This window comes from Bombus vancouverensis, chromosome 12 (genome assembly GCF_051014615.1).
Source record: "Bombus vancouverensis nearcticus chromosome 12, iyBomVanc1_principal, whole genome shotgun sequence".
NCBI classification, from domain to species: Eukaryota; Metazoa; Arthropoda; class Insecta; order Hymenoptera; family Apidae; genus Bombus; species Bombus vancouverensis.
Genome location: NC_134922.1, coordinates 7,040,257 through 7,066,034, shown reverse-complemented (window position 1 = coordinate 7,066,034; position 25,778 = coordinate 7,040,257). Strand labels below are relative to the sequence as shown.

At 33.5% G+C, this 25,778-nt stretch overlaps 1 protein-coding gene and 3 long non-coding RNA genes across 6 annotated transcripts in view; 3 read left to right on the top strand and 1 right to left on the bottom strand.

Moving 5' to 3' along the window:
* Positions 1–282: 282 nt before the first annotated feature.
* Positions 283–25,778, bottom strand: part of LOC117155369 (uncharacterized) — a 42,599-nt gene continuing 17,103 nt past the window's right edge. For 2 of the 3 annotated variants that reach the window (XM_076623036.1, XM_076623037.1), the window contains exons 2-16: positions 11,753–11,971; positions 10,123–10,427; positions 9,010–9,081; positions 7,999–8,222; positions 7,810–7,907; positions 7,344–7,655; positions 6,876–7,262; positions 6,567–6,805; positions 6,184–6,464; positions 5,926–6,082; positions 5,636–5,838; positions 5,401–5,549; positions 5,021–5,332; positions 4,536–4,945; positions 283–4,426 (exon numbers count right to left, since the gene is read on the bottom strand). In XM_076623036.1, coding sequence (XP_076479151.1) covers positions 3,865–4,426; positions 4,536–4,945; positions 5,021–5,332; positions 5,401–5,549; positions 5,636–5,838; positions 5,926–6,082; positions 6,184–6,464; positions 6,567–6,805; positions 6,876–7,262; positions 7,344–7,655; positions 7,810–7,907; positions 7,999–8,222; positions 9,010–9,081; positions 10,123–10,427; positions 11,753–11,866 — 3,825 coding nt within the window. In that variant the 5' untranslated portion in view covers positions 11,867–11,971 and the 3' untranslated portion in view covers positions 283–3,864. The remainder of the gene's footprint in view (positions 4,427–4,535; positions 4,946–5,020; positions 5,333–5,400; positions 5,550–5,635; positions 5,839–5,925; positions 6,083–6,183; positions 6,465–6,566; positions 6,806–6,875; positions 7,263–7,343; positions 7,656–7,809; positions 7,908–7,998; positions 8,223–9,009; positions 9,082–10,122; positions 10,428–11,752; positions 11,972–25,778) is intronic. The other variant, XM_076623038.1, reaches the window with a different exon arrangement.
* On the top strand, positions 13,106–14,575 carry LOC143303444 (uncharacterized). The gene is made up of 3 exons (XR_013059744.1): positions 13,106–13,371; positions 13,441–13,839; positions 14,253–14,575. It is a non-coding gene; the product is annotated as an uncharacterized LOC143303444 (long non-coding RNA).
* Positions 14,995–18,721, top strand: LOC117155379 (uncharacterized). Its single transcript, XR_004463913.2, has 3 exons — positions 14,995–15,253; positions 16,784–17,031; positions 17,098–18,721. It is a non-coding gene; the product is annotated as an uncharacterized LOC117155379 (long non-coding RNA).
* On the top strand, positions 22,446–24,953 carry LOC143303455 (uncharacterized). The gene is made up of 2 exons (XR_013059802.1): positions 22,446–22,515; positions 24,306–24,953. It is a non-coding gene; the product is annotated as an uncharacterized LOC143303455 (long non-coding RNA).

The following is a 25,778-nucleotide window of genomic DNA, read 5'->3' as shown; positions in this document are numbered from 1 at the left end:
AATTTTGTTCGTAATATGTGAATAATTTATAATGACTTGTTTCATGCATGGATGTTTCTTTTTTGAATAAAATAGTTCCCTTTTGTTGCTTTTTGAGTAAAATATAAAACGAATGCGTTATTGATAAGAAAAAAAAATATATATATATATTACACATATATATATGAAATATAAAAATCATCACATTTTCTGAATATATTAAATCATTGTCGAATTAATTTTTAATCTCCCCTTTTACTCAAATATTTAATATAAGATTGTATTAATATAATTAATATACTGTTATATTGTATTATATTTATTGTATTTTATTGTATGATGTAATTCATTTTTTGTTGCAGTAACACAGTAGATATAATGCAATATTTCCAACTTCATAAACTCCTATGATTCTTCTTTGAAGCATGTTTATGTTTTGACAAAATTTATTATATCTTTAATTTAAAAAAGATAAAAGCATTAAAATATAAGCATTATTTTTATCACATTTACATTTGATGTATACAAAAACGGGAAGGAGTACGATAGTATTATGAAGAAACATACATACTATGATTTAAAGCGTGTATTAAAAGGGAATCATTTTTTTTTAATGTCATTACGATTAATATAAATAATTATTCGTGATAAAAAAGAACCGTCATAAGTAAAATTTTTTAATAAATTGTCAAGAAATATTGCTAATATGTTACATTATGCAATTATGATATACGCAATCATAGTTTTGTACAACTTTACATTCGAATAGGAATTCAAAATAAAAATATATATATATAGCAAACACGAGCAATAGTATAATAATAACTATAAATAGTAAATGTTTCGCAGTTATAATCTACCTACGTAAAATTTTTAATTTCTACGTAAATTTATTATACTTAGATACGATTTCAAGTTTCGTTATTGGTTCCGATATAATATTGCAAATGTATTTTCCTTTTTTTAATTTATCGTTCATAACTTATTTGACTTTGTACAATTACATTCTTGTTCGCTACATACTTAAATAAAGTCTTGTAGTACACTAACATACCTAGACACAAACTAAATGTGAACCATTCGTTAGACTGATAAAAATATAATACTTTTACAATATATGAAAATAATACACATTTGGTTTGTACGTACGCATGTTTGATTAATGCTACATTCATGATACAACGTTTCCTACAATTCTTTTTTAAATCTATTACAATACGTAGTACTACCGATTTTTATTCATTTACGCATTTCTTATTTCATTTCCAATAAGAAATAATTATTTGAACATTCTATCCTGATTTTCTTCTTTGAAATTATCCCTGAATAATTCTTTGAAACATTCAAATTGGAATTTTCATAATGTACAACAGATTTAGTTTTGTATTGCTATTGATAAGTGCATTTGATAGAAGAAATTATTACTAGTTTCCCTAGAAATTGTGTTTCAGAGAATTAGCTAGTTCAATCATTATGTTGTACAGTTTTATTCATATCATATAAAATAATGTTTCTGAAGTAACAAATAAATATGTGTAATTAATTGAAGCTAATATAGCAAATTAATATTTAAGGAAGTTTTCTCCATGTTATGCTGTATCAATTTTTGCAACAAAGAATGTTACATACACATATATTTTCATTAAAATAGGTTTCTTATTTTTATATATTGCATCATTCTGTTTGCCATCAGACGTATTTAGGTTCTTACTAATTTTGAACACTCCTTGGATGGATATTATGCAATTATTAATTAACTGTATAGTCGTTAAAAACCATGACAGTATTCCTCATTGGATGTTTTTCTTTGGATGGACTTGCGCATTATAGTACTAAAATCCAAGGCAATCTTAAAAACGTGCCTTCTTTAAAAATGGAGCGCTTAGTCTCTTAACTATTACTTAATTCAGTTTGACAACAAACAAAAACTGGTCAAAAGATTGTATAATCATTACTTCTTAATATTTCTATGGTTTACAACATCTACAGATAAATATTTATTATAAGTATCTTTATCGGATTTTAGTGAGTATTCTTTAAGGTTCTAATCAATTGCATTCTGTAAAATGCATTCTTTTTCTTTAACACAGACAATATTTAAATATATTCGAATATTAGTAAAATGAAATATTTAAAATTCTATGCTTCCTTCATCCAATCTCATTGAGATACAATCCTAAAATGTTATAATCTAAATATGAACAATTTTTTGCAGTGTGTTGCAGTGTTATTATGGTTAATACATTTTACATTGTGCGATATCGAATTTACATATTTTAATTAATATATCTGAATATTAAGATTGTATAATATCTTTCTTCGTTATCACTGAAAATTCTGATTTCCATAATATGTCTTGATACACTCAAATACAATAGAAGACAAGAATTACATATTCCATATTGTATGATTATAGCTGAATACAAATATTACACTAGTATCATTTATTATAAAATATAATAAAATCAACTTATGTACACATTATTATTAAAATCAACAAAAAAAAGGTATAGTAAAAGAAGATATTTAAAAAAGTTTACAGGCATTATAAGATTTGTTCAAAATAAATAAATATATATCATTAGTTATCATGTGTAAGATTCAATTAGTAATTTGTAATTCTGAATAATCCTAATTAAAAAATACAGAATTCTTTAAATTGTGCTTGCATATTCTTAGGAGAGAATAGTGTAAATAAATTGTAACTGTTTCGAACTGTTTTACTGTCAGATTAAGCGATATACTGGCAGCTTGATATTTTATAAACAGTTTATAATGAAATAATCCTATGATATTATCTCACATGAATTATGTAAATATCGAAAGAGAGCAAACTTTTATGTATTCCTTTGAATGGCCTTTAGCGAGAATAACAAGAAAATGTATTTGAATTATTATTACATTAACAAGTTTATTTATACAATTAACTATCTATATACAATATGTCAATAAGAATGTTGTATAACTTCTTTAACATAGATTTAAAGAGGTTTTTTTTTAACGGCACTGGCCATTCATATGCTAATATTCTACTTATCTGACTCTGCTTATAACTTGTATACATAAAAATTATGAATCTGTAATGACATCCCAGACTTTGCAGATGAGCACATTCTATATACTTATTATATTATCAACCATGACGGTTCACTTAAGTTTTAATAGAAATTAATACTTTTAATAGTGACTACTGATTAATTAAATTAATCGAGTACTAATTTAGATGGATTTATAAGATATCTGATTAGGCACAGAAGATGATGTTCTGTTGTTGCAATGAAAGTGATATTGGTATGCTGATAATTATACATAATAATATGTATATGTTAATGTAAATTCTACAAAACATTTATCTCGAATGTTTAGAACGTTTATTTTTCCTATGTTTGATTTTGATCCGCGAAATATTAAGATAAAATGATTTTGATAATGTGCTACAACAGGCACGTATATATAACATTTCTGAAATTTTGTATGTATTTTTATACACATCCTGATGTGATTTTAAAACGAGGCTTATTGGAATTATAAGACATTATTCTAATTAAAAAAATGTTTTCTAGTCTTGGCTCTCAAATTACATATTAAAATGCAACTGAATCTATAATAATAAACTTTCGAATTAGCGGTTCCCAACGTCCGTCTTTTTTTAAGTAAAGTTCATTTCTTGCATTTTAATTAAAATTTCTCTTTTTTTGACGAAAAACAATTTTATTTAATCAACCTCAGTGTAATAAAAATGAAATGAGTAAATGCAGGGTTTTTAAAAAAATTGTATAAACAAAAGATCTATGTCTAAACTGACTTTTGCATAGTTACACTTATTTGTTTCTACTTGCACCTATTATATATAGTATATTTACTTGGCGTAACAGTAAACTCAGTTCAAACAGTTGTTCCGTACGTACTGAACATCACTCTAGTGGTATCTGTGTCCAGAGTAACGTCTTCGGGAGATGCAAGATCGACCTTTATAGATCCAGAATTGTTTCTTCTCCTAGTCATGCCACCACCCCAATTCGACAGCGTCCAATGATAAGTTTCGCCCTCTTTATCGGTGTTTGTCGTTCCCTGAGTATCGTTATCTTTGTCTAAGCCAGTTTCAATAGAAATCGAAGAATGTGAAGCTACCGAATCGAAACTAGAATCTGCAGCCCCTCTATAACGACTAACATATTCAGTGGACATTTCACCGGGCGACTCTTCGATTGCTTTCAATATATTCTGACAAAGTTCCGAATCGAGGGGAATCGGATTTTCGGAATCGCGATTATGAATGGTAACAGCTATGTGTGCTGGATGCGGAATAGGAAGTGGAATAAGCAACTTTTCTGCACTGTAAGGACGAATTTGCCGCTTCCACGGCTGCCAGCGTGTCTCTGTTGTACCATTCGTGGACGTTGTGCGTCTTCTAATTTTTGTCGATGTTAAAAGTCCTCCAGTATCACTATAAACGAGAACAACTTCTTTAATTTGACTCTACATACTGATCGTATAATACTTCAAATTTTAGTATTTAATATTTAGTAATATCCAAAATTCAGAATATTTTTTACCATCGCTTATCTGATTTCCTGCTATTACTAGTCTGTTTAGCGCGTGGGTTAAAAGCTGAGACCTCTAGGTACGGACTATACACTTGTATATTTCCACGTGGTGCATAAACTGCGCCGAGCAAATCTGGCCCATTAGTTCCGCCGATTTCTGTGCTATGAACCATATCTGTGTAACGTGATAAATCGACTCCAGGATGAGGTTCTAGCCTGAATTTCGTATCTGCGTCATCGAGAGGTTGAAGGAAATTTAAACTGAAAATATCTGCGTACATGAGGCCAGCTAAACCAGCCCAGTCACCGACACTTAAACCTTTGTTCTCCCAGAAATCCTCTTCATTCCCTGATAATCTCGCGAACACATGACTGGGATAAAGGCGTTCTAACATAAGTGCCCCTTGTTGTATTACCACCTTAAAAATGGAATTATAAATGTATAAAATTGTAAAATAATTTTTAGGATCAAAGGTGCTTTGGCCGATAATTACCTTTAGATCAAAGGTAGTAAGTTTTATTTTACTTCTTACGACCATTCCAAGACCAGTCTGCAAATTTTTTCTACGTCTGTCTAATTTTTCGTGTAATACGGCGATCAGATCTTTGGCTTCCTTTTCTAACGATTTGTACGGATCTTTTGTTTTGGCAAGGCTAGCAGCGAATGGGCCAAAACAGGCTTCTACAAATTGAGTGAAATCCCTCTGAGGTTGTGTAATTAATCGTTCTGTCTCTTGTTGGAAAGCTAACAATTCGTCTAACTCTAGTTTCGCCTCGAATGCAGCTAAAGCTTGTTCAGGCCTAATCTACAAATAAGAATGGAACAATTAACATTAAGTAGTAGTTATTTTAGTGATTAATTTGTGATACCTACTTGATAATAATAATCAGAAGTTAGTCCTGGTCCAGCTATTCTTTTAACCACAAAACTATCACTGGCTGGTATACGACCCCTGTTCTTTATTACTAAATGGAACATAGTCGTGTCCCAGACCACTCTAATCCAGTAACGTATCACAGCAACTATGAGATAGTGATATATTTTAAATAAGCGAATCCTTCATAGTTAGATTACTTTTTTAATTTATAATGAGAATATTATATTTTACCTGTAAGTATCACAAAAGAAATAATAGGACACAAAACAAGAGCTACAATTAACGCCGCGATTGGTTGTAGACAGCCTTGTGTACCGATATTCCAAACTAATGCTTCCATGATGACCAAATATCGATTTCTACTTGGTTCTGGACTATCCAAATCCATTATGAGTGCCATAAATGCATGCAACGCTAAGGTAATTAAAGGCATCCTAAATTAACAAAAAAAAAAGAAAGTGTTACCGTTTTATAATTAAGAAATATTATGAATATAAATAAAACTTATTATGAATAAATACCATAAAACTGCAGTAAGTGCAATAAGAAGCGATCCTAAACTCGTGACTATACAGACGACAGGAAAAACAAATAATATAATAAGTGTTCCTAGAAGACCTTTAACACCATAGTTCCATAATCTATTTAAATGCCTTGTCATTCCTTTTCCAATAAATCCTACAATTAAAAGCAAAGTTATTTAATTAATGATCAAATAATCATTTAATACATTCAACAATAAAAAATAAAGTATAGAACTATTAATTTATTAAATTTACCAGTGTCCGGTTCTGTTTCAAAATGTGTCCGACTTTTACTAATATGTCTCCAAAGTGCTATCAACCGAGAACAAAGAGTGGGCATTTGAGACGACTTTCTAGGAAACAGGGTTCCATTCAATTGACTCAATTCTAGATCGGGAGTAAAGGGTTGTACGAGTAGCAAAGCTCGTATGGAGACTGGACTACACCACGGCACTGCCACGCCTAATAGAAACATTGCATTCCAAGTCCAACACCACGTCCTGGCTACGTAATTAATCCAACGCCACATAGGCCATCTGTTTATAAATTTTAGAACCAATTAATTCTTCATAAATTTACACCAGGAGGACAATGATCTACTAATTTTAAAGAATGATTACTTCATTGTTACAATATACCTTGTTGTAGTTGTGTGTACAATCTCCCTTTCAACTAAAAAGACAGGCTGACTCGGATCTGCGCGAGGTGTCGTGATAGATGTCGGAGTATTGCTCAGCACCGTTGGTATGATTTCAGACTGGCCTTGAAAATTGCGTCTGATAATCCAGTTTTTTGGAAGCCATATCTGTGTCGGCCATTGGAAGCTCCTCGTGGGTGTTTTAACTTTGCGCAATTCTTTCAACAGGACTGGTTCACGCTGAGAGAAACGAATACATTGTATTCATATGCGAATAAGTGTTTATGACAATATCTGCAGTTCTATGTACCTCTTTCATAAATGTTAAATCACGATTAAGAAAGTAAACTGTCTGCTGTAAATTTTGATGAGTGCACAATGTGAGAGCTTCTTCGTGTGCGCTCCATTCGCACTCTTCGATGAACTTCTCCTCAACTTCTCTCATTCTATCGCGCATCCATGGTTCTATTCGCGACAAAACTGGATGTTCGTTTTCTATATGGCATTTCAACGCTTCTTTCGTTTGCAATAGTTTACGCTGCACATTTTTCACTGCTCGATGCATTAATACGACCGACTGTGCTTGCTGAACCAACAGTTGAGCTATTCCGTTACCGAGATCGAGTATGTCTGGATGCGATAAGATGTTAGAGAACACTCGTTGCAAATATTCTCGCATAACAGCTTCGTTGACTTCCTAAAGGTGATCACAATCAATAAGAATACAACGCACAGATTTATGACAACTTCATAGTGATTGATATAGAAGTAATCGTACTCTTTCTATCTCTTCATCCGGTTTTTTCCGCGCTCTCAACTCAGAAATCAGTCTTTCTCTGAAATGAAGAAACCAGCCTCGTGTCTCTCTCTCCAAAATAGCAACTAAAATCGGTAAAGCTTTCCTGATGATGTCTCTGCTAAATAATCTAAGATCAACCACTGCTCCAGCGGGTGTTCCAAATACGAAAGGAACCGGGATAGGTAATAGTTGTGATAATTCTCTTTCCACTTCGAATTTCTCCATCGTCGCTCGCCGAAGCTGTTTTCGTACAAAACCACACAGAAGTTCCAGAGAATCTTCATATTCAGGCTGCAATTTGTAGCGAGATTTATAAAAATCTTAGAAAGCGATGCTTTCCATCATATTAATATTTTTATTTATAATTCCTATTGACATAGCCTCTGCTTAAAGTAGCAATCCAATGTAACTGAAATAAATATTTTAGAGGACTTATTCAATTTACCCTGCACACTAATTCGGCAACCAAGTACCGACATCGCTCCTCCCTGATTTTAGCATCCAAATTATGTGCTTGAAGCGATGGTACGCCAATTATAATATCTAAAACGTAATAACGTTTAATTGTACTTAAATAATATTGCCTCTTGCGAATCCACTAGAGATAGAAAGGACTTTCTTAATGAACTCATACCAAGAAGCCGTAACAGCCCTGTTAGTAAAGCTTTCAGAGACTGCGAAACACTGAAGCAATGGGAGACCAGTCTGGCTTTCGCCGTAACTACAAGGAATCTAGTTGCCAAAGCGAGATCCCGAAGCAATGCATCTCGTCTTCTGTCTCGTCCACGCTGAAGAAGTCCGCTCAATCTCCATCGGTGTGTCTGCCCAGCGAAATTGATCGAGTCTACCTCGAATTCCCTGAAAGACAAATTGTTTATTAACACAGTCGACTTTGGGATAAAAGGAAAAAAAAATATGGAAAAAATCCAGAAACAGAATGTTACGTCTACATTGTGAATATATGTATATATAAAAAAAGAAAAAATACATTTAACATATATACGTACATAGAGAACAAACATATCCTGGAATATGTACAAAATTTTTACATTGTTGCAGCGTTTCTAATTAGTGAATAACCAAAACAGAAGAACCTTACACTCTCCACTCCTTATTCGTGGAGATAAAGCTAGTGATAAGAATTGTTCGCTATAATACAAGCATACTTTAAACGCTCTAAAAATAAAAAAACACAACCTACACCGTATATTAATTGTGTTTTAACAGCTAGGATTTACATCATGCCGTGATTGCCTAAGTATTATTTGTTATAAGCTGTGTTATCTCTACGAAATCCCTCCACACATAGACCAGATATAAATCTTTCTTTTCAGTGAATTCGTGCACTTGGCAATCCCTCGTTTTATATATTTGATCTCTGTCCGATGCAAATCAATCGATTAATTATTTTTAATTAACAATTGTTGTCAGGGTGAATTTCAGATGAAGATGAGAAGACCATGCTGTTTTGTGGTGACATTACATGGTGGATTTTGGGTTTTTAGAGATATAACTTCTTCGTTAAAAAAGAAAAAAAAGGATGATCGTGAGAGAGAGTGATCCCAGTCTCCAAAATCATTGCACAGGGTAACGATCATTGTTTCGGTCAACTTTGAATATTGTGTGACGCTGGTGTATGACATACCCGCATCTTCGAATGCTCTCCAATTGAGTGGCATTCAGCTTCTTCGGTTTTCCGTACTTCTCCTTCTGAAAGCTTTACAAAAATTGTTAGAAAATATCAGACACAAGCGAGTGGCTGTTTGGTTTTACACATCCTTACGAAAACGAGGCACCATTTGGATTTGGTTCGCTCACTATTCTTATATTATCAAAACGAAGTGATATACATTAAGGCTGACTACTTGAATAGTTAAAAAATAAAATTCCTTTAAGGTTTTGCAAGGGAATTCAATTATCACAAATTCCTCTTTTGTCTTTTTTTTAAATTTGCGTAGGCGATAAACTCATATGACGTTTATACACATGACGTTTTCTAAACATTTACGTATTTCCTGAAATTATATATGTTATATACGTATATTCCTTGCATCCTAGAAAAAACTAGCATCTGTGAGAGCTTCATTCAAGCCTTAAAAACAAGTATCTGTTAGTAAGTACTCGCGATGTTTATACTGTGCGCAGAAAAGTCGCTAATATCTAATTCTAAGGGATACAATCGCTACGATATTGTGTTTCGAAGCATATTCAATTTAAGTATAAACGTCATTAATCCTTAAGTTGCAATAAGATTCGTTAAAGATTCAAAAAATTCTTAGCCCTATTTTTAATCTTTATCATTCGATTTTTTAAATCAGTACTGTCCAATACTAGGGCGCGCGCGCGTGTGTGTAGTTGATTATTTTTATTTCTTAAATATTACTTTATCTACTATGTGATTCACAAAAGACTGGAAATCCTTTGTGTTTCTTTACGCATAATATGCCTTATATACTCCTTTATTTACAATACGTTCCCTGACTAAATCTAAATACAAAATCTAAGCAGAAAACATGTGAAACCATAAATCTTAAATTAAATCATTTTCTAAGTTACAGCTCCAATTTCACTAGTGACTGCAAGTCTTGGATAGTACTGCTTCAAAAAACTGAATCCAATTCGTACTTGGTCGACGAGTATCGCAACTGCAGGCTTAAGGACGTCCCTAACGTGAGAGCTTACGAATCTGATACTACTGCTACCTACAAAGATAAAGATAAATATAAAGTGGATATCTCGTTATTATAGGAAGACCTACCCTCGTTTGCTGATGCTTTCCAGCTGCTTTTTGGTCAATCTCCTTGGTTCACCCTTGCTATCTACGGCGACTGAGTCTAATTCGTCGAAGCTGGGCGCGACGAACAGATCCTTCAGGTGGTGTTTCTTTCTCGCAAGCGTGTCTTCGCCCTCCGTACAAGTGGACAGTGCCGGTGGAAGGATGATAGGGAATGTTCTCCAGTGATAGAGGAATTGTTGCGCAACTTCTTTGATGTTGTGCACCAGTGCCTCGACCTCGGCCGGCGCACCACGCAAATGAGACGTATCGAACTCCACCGGCTCTTTCTAATATAGAGTAAATAGATTTCTTCGTAAAATATCAATTGTACATAATTTAATATCAATTAATATCAATTATATATACACTTTAAATAATTATCGTTATTTAACTATTTGCTTTTTGCAATAGACGGAATGAATATAAAATGTGATTAAAGTAAGTGAAACTTCAAAATTGTTGAAAACAAAATTGTTGATGTTACGATTATGTTCTACAATTTTATTCATATAGAATAAAATAATGTTCCAGAAGTAACGAATAAATATGTGTAATTAACTGAAGCTAATATAGCAAATTAATATTTAAGGAAGTTTTCTCTATGTTATTCTGTGGCAATTTTTGCAACAAAGAATGTTACATACACATAAATTTTCATTAAAATAGGTTTCTTATTTTTATATATTGCATTATTCTGTTTGTCATCAGACGTACTTAGGTTCTTATTAATTTGGAGCACTCCTTGGATGGATATTATGCAATTATTAATTAACTGTATAGTCGTTAAAAACCATGACAGTATTCCTCATTGGATGTTTTTCTTTGGATGGACTTGCGTATTATAGTAATAAAATTCAAGGGCAATCTTAAAATCATGGCTTCTTTAAAAATGAAGCGCTTAGTCTCTTAACTATTACTTAATTCAGTTGGACAGCAAATAAAAACTGGTCCCCAATTGCATTGAGATACAATTCTAAAATGTTATAATCTAAATATGAACAATTTTTTGCAGTGTGCTACAGTGTTATTATTGTTAATACACTTTACATTGTGCGATATCGAATTTACATATTTTAATTAATATATCCGAATATTAAGATAGTATAACGTCTTTCTTCGTTATCATTGGAAATTCTTATTTCCATAATGTATCTCGTTACATTCAAATACAATAGGAGACAAGAATTACATATTCCATACTGTATGATTATAGCTGAGTACAAATATTACACTACTTTTATTATAAAATATGATAACATCAAGTTCATCGTTTAAATTAAATGAGTAACGAGATGCTTTTTCCGGGTTGATGTTCCTAAACTAAAACTATTTTTTCTGCTCCAGAAACATTATACTCTTTCCACGCGTAATGCGTATAACCATTAAGCGAGTAATTAACGTCAGATTAAATGTCCAATGTGGTTCTTGGTTCCTTCGTTGTGCAACAGAAATTTAATAGGCAAATACATACATCTAAAACATTATTTAAAGATAATTTAAAGATAATATAGTATTAAACGTAAATAGGATAGTACCTGGCATTTTTGGCAAATAAAGGATCTAAGTCTATTTTCTTCAAAGTATCATTTTCTGTTAAATGGAATTAATGTACCTCGGGCTGAAGTCCATCTCCATTCTGTCGGTGACAAGGTTGTTGGTTGTAGGCCTGGTGATTCGGTGCCGTGTTGGCGGAGTTGACGGAAGCGGAATTCAAATTGTGGGGCATTTCGCGCGTAAAAAGCGTGCGCGGCGGTTGGGGTCAGCTACCCCGTATACCGACTATCTCCTCATACACCATGCTGCTGGTAGCAACCATTTATCATTCCACGCCCTGAAATATCAATTATAATTATATATGTATAATCAAAGATCCAAGATAAAGGTTATCTTAAGCATTTTTTGGCAAAAACTCATTGAGTAAAAATCAATTTTTATTTAAATAAAAGCTATGAATAAATGTGAAAGAAATTATCCAAAACACGATATGATTGAAAAATATTAGTTTTTAATTGTTCTGATTACGAATAACCATTACGAATGATTAAAATTTCCTTTTGGTTAGGAACGACCATTGTCAACGAAGGCATTTCAATTTTGGATACCAGTAACCAATATAAATGACTGCAATTTCTTTTGGTAACCAGCAACTACTATCGATAGTGTGCATTTTGTTTTGGTTGCCGGTAACTATTATCGATGGCAACAAATGCTTTTGGTTACCGTCAATTAATATTGTCGACAACATTTTTTCTGGTTACATTTGACTATTGTCAGTTGTTATTAACATTACCGATAATCCGTATTCATTGATAACATGAAATATCTAAATGATGGAACTTATGCATCTTATAAAGCGAAGAAATTGCATGAAAATATATGAAACAAAGAATAGTATAAAAGATATTGTAGTTTAGATATTTTTATTAACACATGCATTAATAATGCACATTGTACTACAATATCTTTTAGATTACTCCTTGTTTCATATACCTTCATATCGTTTCTTTGCCTAATAAAATACATAATATCTACAATTAATTTTTTTATATCCTCAGTGAATAGGTATTAATTGTAAGTACTGTTAATAACAATTGACAATAGCCGATTGTAACGAGAGAAATTTTGTACCGCCAATAATAGTTATCGGTAACTAAAGTAAAGTGCGGGTCATTTATATTGGTTATTGGTAAACAGAATTAAATTTCCGTCATCAATAATGATTATTCCAAATTAAAATTCTTTAATTAAAGATATTAATCTCATTCGAACGAGATCTTATACTATAACTTTTAAAATTTGTTTTAATAACGATTATAATGCCTCTATATATCTTATAGCCAAGAGTATATATGAACGCTGATACATGTAACAAATTGATTTTGGGTGTAAGTATCGAGGAATAAGGTAGCGTGTTTGCTTTATTACATGTAGTAAAAATTGGTTTACTCTATTGTATTAACTTTACTGTAATAACGTTATCGTATTAATACGATTATTTTAGGTACATAAAATGACAAATATTGTATGTATGACATAAAATTAAAATAGCGATACTTCATTAAAAACTATTCACACACCTACGTTAAAGGAATTTTCTGTTTCTAAGACACCACAACGAAAAGACTAAAAATGACAGCGATATAACCTCCAATCTACAATGCGACATAATACCGTTCAGGAAAACAAAGAGGAAAAGAGAATCGAACTTTTTGGCACGTTATGTTGATATTGGTAACGTAGTAATATTGTGACACAGATCGTGAATGGAAGTGTATAGTATATAAAAAGATAGATTTTTAGGTTATGTCGAAACGAGATTAACGTTAGGTATCACGCGAGCTGCTGTATAAGGCGATTAATTACAGTAAATCCTGCGAAGTACGCCATTTCTTTAGGAAATTGCAAGACAAGATAGAAATAGGCAGAGGCAAAGGAATGCGAAATTCTTTGAAGGAAGTCGTTGTAACACGAATCGTGTGTATTCTGTGTAAAAGTAGATTTTACTCAATGCACATGCCGGGCAAAAGAGACGGGCAAAGAACTGGAATGCTCAGAATGTTAATCGTTTAATGGGATATAATCGGTTAATGGGAGTCTGCATTCAACCGAAGCCTTCCATACAAGCCGGATGATCGCGTTTCGACCCCTCGTGCGACTTCATTTTTCATCACGACAATAAAGATTAGCTTGTCGTTAAAGGTGAATTATTAAGACTATTATGAAGCAAGTTGGAAAGCGAGATATCGTTACATGTATACAATAGGCGAGTACGGTGGCTGTGAAGAATATCCGCACAACATTGTATTTATTATAGCATTCACACTAATTAATCAGTCCCAAGTATATATTTATATATTTTATGTAATTTCGGCTTTAGGGTCGGAAAATGGACTTGATTTTATAATATTTTTGAAAACTCGTATATACTTATATCTTTCTCATACTTTGGTTTTAGACATCGAGTTTGTAAAACTGAGCCTATTCTTATATATAGGGTGCAACAGAACATATAATAGAAACAATAGAAAACGTTCCTATAGACATATCCGTTTTCGTCTACGAGATACAACGAACTTTTCTCTTGATTTCGTGTTATCCAATTATCTTTACAGAAGATACTGAAGAAGATGACCACCTCGCGTTTTAAGGCAAGCCTGTAGACGTCTTGTTATAAACCCGGTTACACTCTCAATGGTTCCTGATGTTTGCCGGATTTGTTGGGAAGCTTATTCAACATCTTCAATAGGTTTAGTGTTTATGAAAATTCGTTATGTCTCATAAGCGAAGACAGATAGAGCATATATTTATATGAACTTTTTTCATTGCTTCTCGTCACATCACCCTGTAAGATATTAGTGACTACAATGCATGCATTTTATATACACATATAAATTATATAAATAAAGTACATTGTAGTTATTAATATCTTATCAGATTCTTGTTTATATCTTATCCTATAATATCGAATTCTATTAACATCTGTCGTTTTATCACCACAGTTTACCCTCTTATTTTTATAATCTTATTAGATTATCTCTGTATATATTCTCTGTTAGTTCTCTGTCGATTATCTCTGTATACATGTAATTATAATAAATAAATATATATATATATATGTATAGAAGTATATATAAGTATATATGCAAAATATTATGTATGTGCATATATAATGTTCGATTTACGATAACTTAATTTCTCATTCTCGGTTAACAGATTGATGATAGCTTTAAGCTGACAGATTTCTCCATCATTTTTATGCAAATGCGACTCCTTTCAGCGTGCAGCTAACATTTAATCCGACCCCGTGTCGCATGCATGATAAATAAGCGCACGTTGTAGTTACAGGTCGTAATTATCGCGGAGTATCATTCTTTCGTGCCAAGAAGAGACCGACCTCGCCGCACTGTTCGGCTTTTCCTATCCTTACAAGGGACCCACACATTGTTCTAGACTGGCAGAATACCAACATCGTCTCGTGTTTCCCACTGGGACACAACGATACCTCATAGCTGGAAATAATACGCATCCACTGCTTCCTGTCGCTTTAAAACGATTTACTGTACCTTTTCACTTGGGTCTTGCCTATCTAGTCTACAGAACATGTTCGAAATAAGTACGTACACTCCTGTTTATAAACAAAATAGAGCCCCACTCGTTCGAACACCTATTAGCCTAAGAACTGAATCGAAATTTTGAATTAATTAAGAACAGATACGATAGAGAAATCAATATCAATTATGAAAAGTAACTTCCTTTATTTCGATAGACTTTTGACGAAAGACTCTTCTAAGGTAAATACGTAGCAGTTTGTTAAACAGAGTTTTTCATCTACTGCATTGTGCTGAAATTCCTCTGCACCATTTCAATTTGTAATTCTTATTAAAAGAATTAAAAAGCAATATTAATGGTACACAGGTTTCCAAGTATCTTTTAATTGTTACTGAAAATCGCAACGCCTGTAATACGTAATTTAAGGATTATGGCATCTCGTTTGTTCGCGACTCATCCTCATTAATCTTCACGCCTCTTTTCCCATGGCTGCCATTATTTCTGGCATTAGGAGCACGTTGTTAATCGCGATATTGTATCATTTCCTCGTTAATTGCGTTAATTGACTCTGGTCCGCCTGGAGTGTACTATTATTTTATTCAATTCCAGCGTCAAAGCCCATGATCTGATACGATTAGTAATGGATTCTCTATTAATCAGATTCAAATGGCTGTTGAAATTCAATCGAGAGAAAGAGTGAGAAAGGAAACCGATATGATAAAAACAAATGAAAATTTCTCTTAGAAACTCGTTGGAAAATAATTAACGACTCTCGATCTTCTGTACGTTCTGGTCTAATTAAAACATCCCAGCGCAAAGAAATATCCTAATATGTTCTTCTTTTCTACTTTGGAGATCTTAGAGCGATTGTCATATAGACAAATTTAAATAATAAAAAGCAGCAGGCAAATTGTGAAAGCAAACGCCGAAGTGGATGTAAAAAGATTGCGCTGCTTCGTACAAAGCGTGCAACGAGAATTAAAGTAATTTGTCTAGAACACCAAGATAGCACAGTATCATTTAGGGCAATGTGATATTAATTACTAGCAATAAGGATAGTAATAAGACTCAGAGGGATAGTACAAATTAAGACTACGTACAAGAAAGATTGTTACTTATACAGAGTGTGCCAAACTTAACTCTCCACCTACAACATTATTTTTACTGACGTTGTCTAGCAGTTGATCTTTGTATGTCCTTTACGTATTCACCTACGAAACAGCTAATATGTAGTACCAAATCTTGGTCTCTTTGACGCCATTTAACTCTTCTTACTATAATAGAAAGGTTTCTTCATAGAGCGAGTAATTTTGTAATATTTAGAAATCATGAAGTTAGTCAGCTTCGCCCTACTTAGAGTCGGTTACTTCACTTGCTAAGAAATAATTTCCTGTTTCCTCGTTAATGTCACGTTATTTTCCTTCTATATATTCGCCTGTGAAATATGAACACATAGTAAGTAGTATCGATGCAAGGGCCAATGGTATTGTAACATCATTTTCCAAGAGAACGGTTTAGTTCCTTTTTCAAAGTTGATGCCCGCGATGTTAATACGACAGAGTAAAAAAACTGACCTTTTGGCTTTGATTTTCAGGTTCAAGGACAACGTTGCGCGAGCCTTTTGGCTGAAATCTCCGTCAAACCGAAGGTGGTAGAGTCCAGTCAGACTTATGATGACTTTTATCGACAATATTTACACACCCTGTACATTAGAAAAACGACTTTGTAGACCTTGGTATTTTCGCGGCGATCAACTTCAACGCTTCGATAACGGAACAGAAAAGAAGAAAAGAACGAATTAAAAATAATTGAAAGAAAGGAAGAAGAAGGAGGAAGGCAAAGGTAAAAGAAAAAGAAAAATCGTCCATCGCAATGGCTGCGACGTGTTAATTATCCAAATGCTTCTAGTTCACGGTTCGAGTGATCGACGAGTTTCACCGTTCCGCTTTGTGTTCCCATCCACTTCCGGGCTTTCAGAGGACGGGGAAAACAGAGCAGGAAGATCTGTCTTCGTATCAAGATTTAAAATTCCGTCTGGCGCTTTACAAGGAGACAGTCAATACGAAGGTATTACAGGGAACAGAGGCAGATATAGGAAAAAGAATAATGGAGTATGCACAGGGGATCTACCGGTAGTTTTCTATTTCTTTCCTCGTTGAAACGTTCCTCCTACAGTATCGTCGAGGAACGGTATCGGTTCTAACTACTCTTCGCTGATCCATCGAGCCTTTACAGAAGTAAATTTTATTTTAAACAGGATAGATAGCTAGGTACATGGTAATTACGAAGGAAGAGTTAAATAACGCGATGTAACAGAATAAAATAGCAACGTAATACGAGCAGTCGATGTTAAAACGGGTGTTTACAGCGTTCTTTTTTTGGAATTTATTATAGTTTAATGTTTCTTTTATTGAGAATATTTTTCCTTTTTATAAAGGATTTTATAAGATCTTGAAGATCTTATAATCTATAATCTTATATTATTATATAATCTATAATAATATAAATCTTATAATCTTTATAAGAAGATTTTTAAAGAAAATTTTATAAAGACGTTCTCGTTTTCAGTAAGTTTCTGGAAACGATTTATGATCACCGACAATGGTTTGTCTGAGGTCGGACACTCGAATAAGCTACTTTAAGTAGAATGTTACCGCACGGTCGTACAAACCTATTTTATTTCTGTGCCACAACACCGACTGTATCCTAGACAAGTTGCTTTGTGAAATTGCTTTTCAAAATCTTATATGTACTTAGTAAAGAGAGGATTTTATACCATTTTATTACCTTAGTAACTTATTACATGCAAATTGATTTGGATTAGAACGATTATGTTGGTGTACGTGGTAACAGAGGCGATGCAAAAGAACATTTCCGACTCTGCTCGAATGCGTTCCAAGTAGGTTGGCAAGTATACCGGGGCACGCTGGCTTTTGACCCACTTTGAGCTTCGCAAGCTCTCCTAACCTTAAAACAAGCACTGCTATTCCAGTCTATACTGCTTCTAATACATTACATGTTACTTGATTGCAGTTTTAGCATGCTGCATGCGAGGCCTATCAAATTACTAAGGAGGAAGTTTTAATTCTCTTCGATCATCGTTTTCGATAGAACTGACTTTTCGATTGAATAACGAGGTTCTTTCTGCCTGTAATAGTTCAAAGGCTGCTGAAACAAGGCCTCTAAATCGATCATGATTCCAATAAATCATAGATCCTTGAATTTGAAACCTTAGACGAAGAAGATATAGCTAGGTTACAGGTTAGGTTATGAATTGATAACTGCAATTGTATAAACTATAGTCTAATAAATGTGCACATATGTATACGTACGTACATATATGTATATATACAGGGTGTTCCATCTATCTTTTCCAGCCTTACTTACTTTCCTATTTGTGACGGTACAGAAAATGTTTGAGACAAAAGTTGTACGATATAGAAGGTGACATATTGTGCTTTTACCTTTTATTTTTAAATGAATACCCCCATATTTTTGTTACATATTCTTGCAGCTGACATTTAGACGTCTTCGAAATGCTATAAACTCGTGCCTTTTGAAGTGTCCGTAATCGAGATATGAACTTTAAAATCCGATATACCGCCGACATTAGAATTACCCGATGTACACCACGACGCGACACATAAAGATGTTCTTCATAATGCTACTATGAAACTTCTGGCGTGTCCAAAATAGTCGATCGTTTCCAAGTAGTCACTTTTGGGCAATTATACCTTGTATTGCTCTGTCGAATTTGAGAGTTTACATCTCGGCAGCGAATGCAGCAAAGGGCACGAGTTTGCAGTGTTTTGAAAACTAAAAGAGTATGTAACGAGAAATGGAGGCATCCGTTTTAAAAATCTTAATGTCAGCTTTGCTGGACGTTTCAAGGTCGTCGCAAGGTGAAATGCATGAAAGCACGGTACCTCATCCCCGACATCATACAGTTCTCTTCTGACACATTTTTTTGTTTCAAATAAGGGTAATTAAGGGTGACAGGGTAAGGTTAGGTGTATACAGGGTGGTTGGTAACTGGTAGTACAAGCGGAAAGGGGGTGATTCTACGCGAAAAAAGAAGTCGAAAATATAGAATAAAAATTTTTCGTTCGAGGCTTTGTTTTCGAGAAAATCGACTTTGAATTTTCGCTCGGTACGCGTGCACTTTATCACGTCTCGTTATAACGGCTCCCCCTGTAGATCGTTGTGTCGATGGAAAAATTAAAAAAAAATTGTTATTCTATATTTTCGACTTCTTTTTTCGCATAGAATCACCCCCTTTTCGCTTGTACCACCAGTTACCAACCACCCTGTATACAGGGTGTATCTTAGTTAAATGGGATCACGTAAGCTTCTTAGGGCAAAATCACAATATTTCAAGGGGCATATGATGGTGGAAAGAATCTGTTCGCAAGTTCGTCTCTTTTGTGCAGTTTTCTTTGATTATTATCAGAAGTTCAAAGCTATTCTACGTTTCCATGTGCTCCTCAACAAATCATAATTATCTGGCATGAAGCTATGCTATGGTGAACCAGGTTAATGATCATCGTGACGTAGAATGTGGATTTTGATATTTTATATTCTAGAGAAATATGTTTGTTTTAATAATTTTTCTATCAGGAAAGATACTACGTTTATATTATTGTAATTATAGTACATATCTGTATAGTAAATGAAGATATAGATATGTTTAGATGGGCGTTGAATTAAAATTTAGCTTCAAGGAATAAATTACGATAGAAACAAAATGCATAAAGCGTGCACATACACAAAAAGATTATATACAGGGTGGTTGGTAACTGGTGGTACAAGCGGAAAGGGGGTGATTCTATGCGAAAAAAGAAGTCGAAAATATAGAATAACAATTTTTTTTTAATTTTTCCATCGAGACAACGATCTACAGGGGGAGCCGTTATAACGAGACGTGACAAAGTGCACGCGTACCGAGCGAAAATTCAAAGTCGATTTTCTCGAAAACAAAGCTTCAAACGAAAAATTTTTATTCTATATTTTCGACTTCTTTTTTCGCGTAGAATCACCCCCTTTCCGCTTGTACCACCAGTTACCAACCACCCTGTATATAATACATAATACTCGATACGATGAATATATGCATTACGATATAGTATGATATACAATTTCAAATACAGCAGAATTTCAATTATTGGCTCGTACCGATCATGGACAAAATATAAATAGTATGAAATTTGAACACGAGCGTCAGTTTCGTTTTCTAAGACGGAGCGCGAATTTTTCTTTAAAGAAGAATTAATAAATCAAATCGATAGAGGGCTGGAGCAATAAACGAAGTTCTTCGTGTTCATTCAGGTTCGTAATTGGCTCCTCGTGCTATGGCGAGAACTATTTCCGGGCCACTTGATTTTCGCGTGTATATCACGGACACTTGAAGGGAAAAGTTTGCTTCAAGGTAACTGGAGCAGGGAATGAAACATGGCAGGTATTTTTAGAAGATTGTAAACGAATAATTTTCGATTACAACTAAGAAAACAGCGTTTTGTTCTTAAACCTGAGAGGATAGAATATTGTTCTTATTTATATAGGATCTTTAATTTATATAGGATGGACCAAAAGTCACGTCACACGTGTGAATCTCTCAAACGACAAAATTTTCAACGAACAGTGTCTTTATCGGACTACGGATTTTTATGAAAATTCATATTATAACTTAGTAAGAGACTTCTATCAACTTCTGTCCCGAGATAGATTTACGACAAGATTCAGAATCAGACACACGAATACCCCTAAAAAAAAAAGACAGAATCTCCAATTTGCAACTTATGCAATCAGATAATAACCATCATATACCTGCAATATGAATGTAACATGTAGAGAATAACATGTATAATAAATAAAAAATACAATCGTACTTGTAACTAACAGTTAGTTTCATTATCTTGAATAATGTATTTAGGCTTGTCCAAATAACAAATAATTTATTCCTGTTTTTCATTTGGACTTTCATGTAACAAATAAAATTTATTCAATAATGTCCAACATTGCATACAACGTACCTACTCTACTATTTCAATGGTTAAACTTTTTTCTACTTCTTTATTTTGCACTCTCTTTATGTATTTTCAAGAAAATATACTTCCTTCTATATTTCCAGTCCTACGAGTTAAAGAAATAATCGCTAAAATTATCATGTGGGTAAACGTCCACTCGTTGTTTAGTACAACAGAAAGAAATACAAATCATTACTTTTGCCTTTCTCTGAATAAAAGAAAATTTCTCTATCATCCCAAAGACCATAAGAAAAATTGAGATATTCGTTTGGAACATATCGTGTAAAAAATTCATGTAAAGATGAAAAATTATCGATGAAAAGAGTACGAATAAATCTTCTACGAAATATCTTCAAATAAAATCTTTAAATGGAATCATCAAACAGAATCTTCAAGAAAAATTATCGTCTAATTAGTTCACATAAAAATTCAGTTATTTTAATTCGATATGATACAGTCGTGATTAAGGTTGTGGCGTTGCATTCGAGAACAGAAGCAAGCTGCATGCGATCGGCCAGTAAAAATGCAAATGGAATGAATGGAGCCCATTCATAGATTCGTAACAGACAACGAGGCGTGCAATCTTCGTCGTGAAAGTTACAATCATCTTGGAGAAACTGCCTCCCCACTTATTCTGTTCAAAATGTTCTATCCCTGTCATAGTATTAAAGATTTTACAAAATTTGGCGATTTTATAATCAATTGTTTATTTTATCACTCCTTATTACACGTTATTGTTATATTATTTCTGAATATATTTATACGCTATAACAGAGATGTTCCAATGTACTGAGACAATTTTAAAGAAATTATCACTAGATTATTACCAGAAAGCCCAATTTACTAGATTATTAATAGAACAAGGTTATCACAGGAAAGATCATTTGAACATTAACGAATTAAAATACTTTAAATTAAATTGCTAATATGTTTGCTAAATAATTAATTAAATTGGTAAATAAGTAGATTAAAAATTAATCCATTATTCTTCTAAAAAGCTCATATATGGTAAAATTCATTTAATTAATATAACCTAGGCCTAACCTATTAATGTTGAAGTAATGACGTATCTTGAGTCTAGTTATTTGTTCTTTTCTTGTGAACATCATAACCTTTTTTACTTTTAAACACGACTTTTTTGCTCTCCAGACAAACAGGAATATCCATCGTTGTTCTTTTGTTTTCCATTAAATCGGAGACGAATGTTACGCCGTGTAAAGTTACACGAACCATGGCGTAACACACGAGGGTATATATACAACGACTCGTGTACATTGTACTGGTGGACGATACATAAAGGGGTGTACGTATCTTGTGTACATCCATTCTGAGCTGCCTCAGTCGTCTCATTACTTTTGTGTATAGTCGTGTAGCCGACGTACATTGTTGCTAAGCCGGTTCCGCGTATTTAATATTCGATCGACGATAAATCTCCGACAAGCTGACGAAACGTTCGCCAAAATGTTGGAGCATATCTCGATATTCATACCTTGCGCGTTTATCAGATTGGGAAACTATGATAGATATGCATTTATATCTGAGTAATTGAATGATGAGAATTCGAATATTTGGTTATGTGAATTAATCGAAATTTTGGGAATATCGAGTACTTGGAATTTGATGGATGCAAAATATTTGGCACTTTGGGGACATCGAGTATTTGGAATTTGGCGAATATGGGACATTCGAAATATGATAAATGGCGAAGTATTTGGTATTTCAGGTATACAGAGTATTTGGAATTTGGTGAATTTCAAATATTACAAATAGCGAAGATAGATAAATGGCGAAGTATTTGGTATTTTAGGTATACAGAGTATTTGGAATTTGATGAATTTCAAATATTACAAATTTCTGAAATATTTGCAATTAGATTAATATCTAAAATATTCAATGTTTTTTGACCTTCAAATATCCGTAAATGAATATTAAATACTTGAAATTCTGGATGAATTTGAAGATTCCCAATTTTATATACAGGGTGGTTGGCAACTGGTGGTACAAGCGGAAAGGGGGTGATTCTATTCGAAAAAAGAAGTCGAAAATATAGAATAAAAATTTTTTTTTAAATTTTTTTTTTAATTTTTCCATCGAGACAACGATCTACAGTGAGATCCGTTATAACGAGACGCGATAAAGTGCACGCGTACCGAGCGAAAATTCAAAGTCGATTTTCTCGAAAACAAAGCATCGAACGAAAAATTTTTATTCTATATTTTCGACTTCTTTTTTCGCGTAGAATCACCCCCTTTCCGCTTGTACCACCAGTTACCAACCACCCTGTATATAATTATGTATGAATATTTGAATATATAAATAAATAAATATATATATATTTTTAAAATTTAGCGAATAATAAATATTAAATGTTCTTATTTCATTTTTATTTCTTATTTCATTTTACTGTCCCTCAAATTTTCATACATATCTGTTCCAACTTCTCCCAAAAAATTTGTCTCTTCTTTTTGATCATAAATTCTAGTACTGGATTCCTAGTTGTCTAACGGGGATTTTTTTAGAAAACGTCGAGGAAAATATTTTCTGCTATGAGCGGAATCAAAGGGAAAACTGGAGGACCAACGAGAAATTTGGGCCGAGAGGAGATGGTTGTTTCATAAATGTAGGTCGGTTACGAGAAAGGAGAACGATTTTCTCTAGAAGCTGTCTAAGCTACGTGTATCCACCGAGTTCGTTTGTCGCAGAATCTCTTCTTTTCATCTCTTGTTTAGTCATATTTTTCTTTCTTTTTTTTTTTTTTTAGAATTGATGAAAACAACCAAATATCAAAAAATACCTAAACTTCCTTTTCACTGCAATTTGACCACCAATCTCCTCTCTTCCTTTTTTTAATTATACAACGTTATAATTTTAAATTTTATTGGACTCAACAACGTTAAGTTCTCGAACAATCTAACTTAACAGAGAAGAAGAAGGATAGAAACAGAATTTTTCCAAAGTGTTCAATAACGTTTCGAACATTCGCACTTCGTTTTAGCTTAGCCACAGTGTTACATACGCATGAAAGTACATAGACCAGTGTCATTCTAGAGTTAAATTTCCCTAAACTGCTTTATCCTTTGCATGTCAAAGCAGAAAATTCAATCGAACAAAGGAAAGAGCATTTCCGACCTTGTACACGAGCCTGCAAAGGGTGAAGACACGGAAGAGAAACGGAAGAGGAAGAGGAATGCGAGGGATCCTCTTCCGTGAAATACGGGTCACACTCGAGAGGATATGCAACGATGGAAGAAAGCCCTGGATATTTCCAATAACGATTCGACTCTATCTGGAGCACCGGGTGGCTCGTTATCGACGCCGATTATACTCGACTTTACCAAAGGAACAAGGCCTATACAACCTGGATACGTTCGGTTATCCCCGAGGAGGGTTTTTAATAATAGCGAAACACGCAACAATGCCCCGTATCGGGCAAACCTGATGCAACCGTAATTTTTCCTCTCTCCTCTCTTTTTTTTTTTTTTTTTTTTTTTTACGATTCAGGTTGCATCAGGTACATTGGTAGACTCGGTTCGATCGATCTATCGGTTTTTAGCGAATGTCTATTCAATTTGCATCGGTCGAAAGGGACTTGTTATCAGACTTATTAAAAAGCATGAAAAACGAGGGACTTTATCGATGCATTATGAGCTTGCAATGGAAACCGAAGTCGACATCGATTGCGAGGCAGATATTTCCGGTTCCGGGAAGCTTTCTTATAATTGTCCGGGGCTAATAATCGTAGGTATAAACGGTGGATTTTCGTGCACACTCTACATCGCAGAGCTAATGATGATAAATAGATGGCGGATTTTTATGCAGGTTTATATAATACGTACGAAGAAATGTAATAATAAAAGAAATTGAATTAAACATTCGTCGTATTGTTAAAGATATTAAATAGATCCGAAGAGAGAACCCTGTTCGAATTTGATATTAGTCGTTGGCAACTTGAACTAAAAGTTGTATTTTGCTAAACGATATTTTACCCATTAATAATCGAAATAACTTTGGAGAGAAATTCCACGAGAAGAGGATGAAAAATTGGAAATCGTAACCGTAAGGCGGAAGTATTACGAAATTTCTGACCTGATACTTTTCATAATGGAATAAATAGTGTCCTATTAGAAGATTTAAGTCGTTCAATTCATTCCTGTGTCAAAGATGACGTAATTGAAACGTCCAAGGAGAACGAGACCGACGCGTGAAAAGATATCTGGATACTGAGAGAAAAATGTACGACCTCGGTACTCAGATTCTTTAGCCAATTTGCTTTTTTATCTGCGGTTTACCGTATCGGACGATAGACATGGATAGCTAACGACAACGAACATTCGTACGAATTCAGCCTCTTTCCGTCATTGGCAATTAATAAATCGTTAGTAGAATTTTACAAAATAAAAATTGTAATTTACAACACGCTGATAAATGCTGTTGCACGAGGCTAACAAATTTGCTAATAAGAGAAAATGGAATTTCACAAATAAATTTCATGCTATCTGATTATTATATTTGGCATAAATTAAGGAACAAGTTTGCTCAGATTAAGAAACGAAGAACGATTACTAA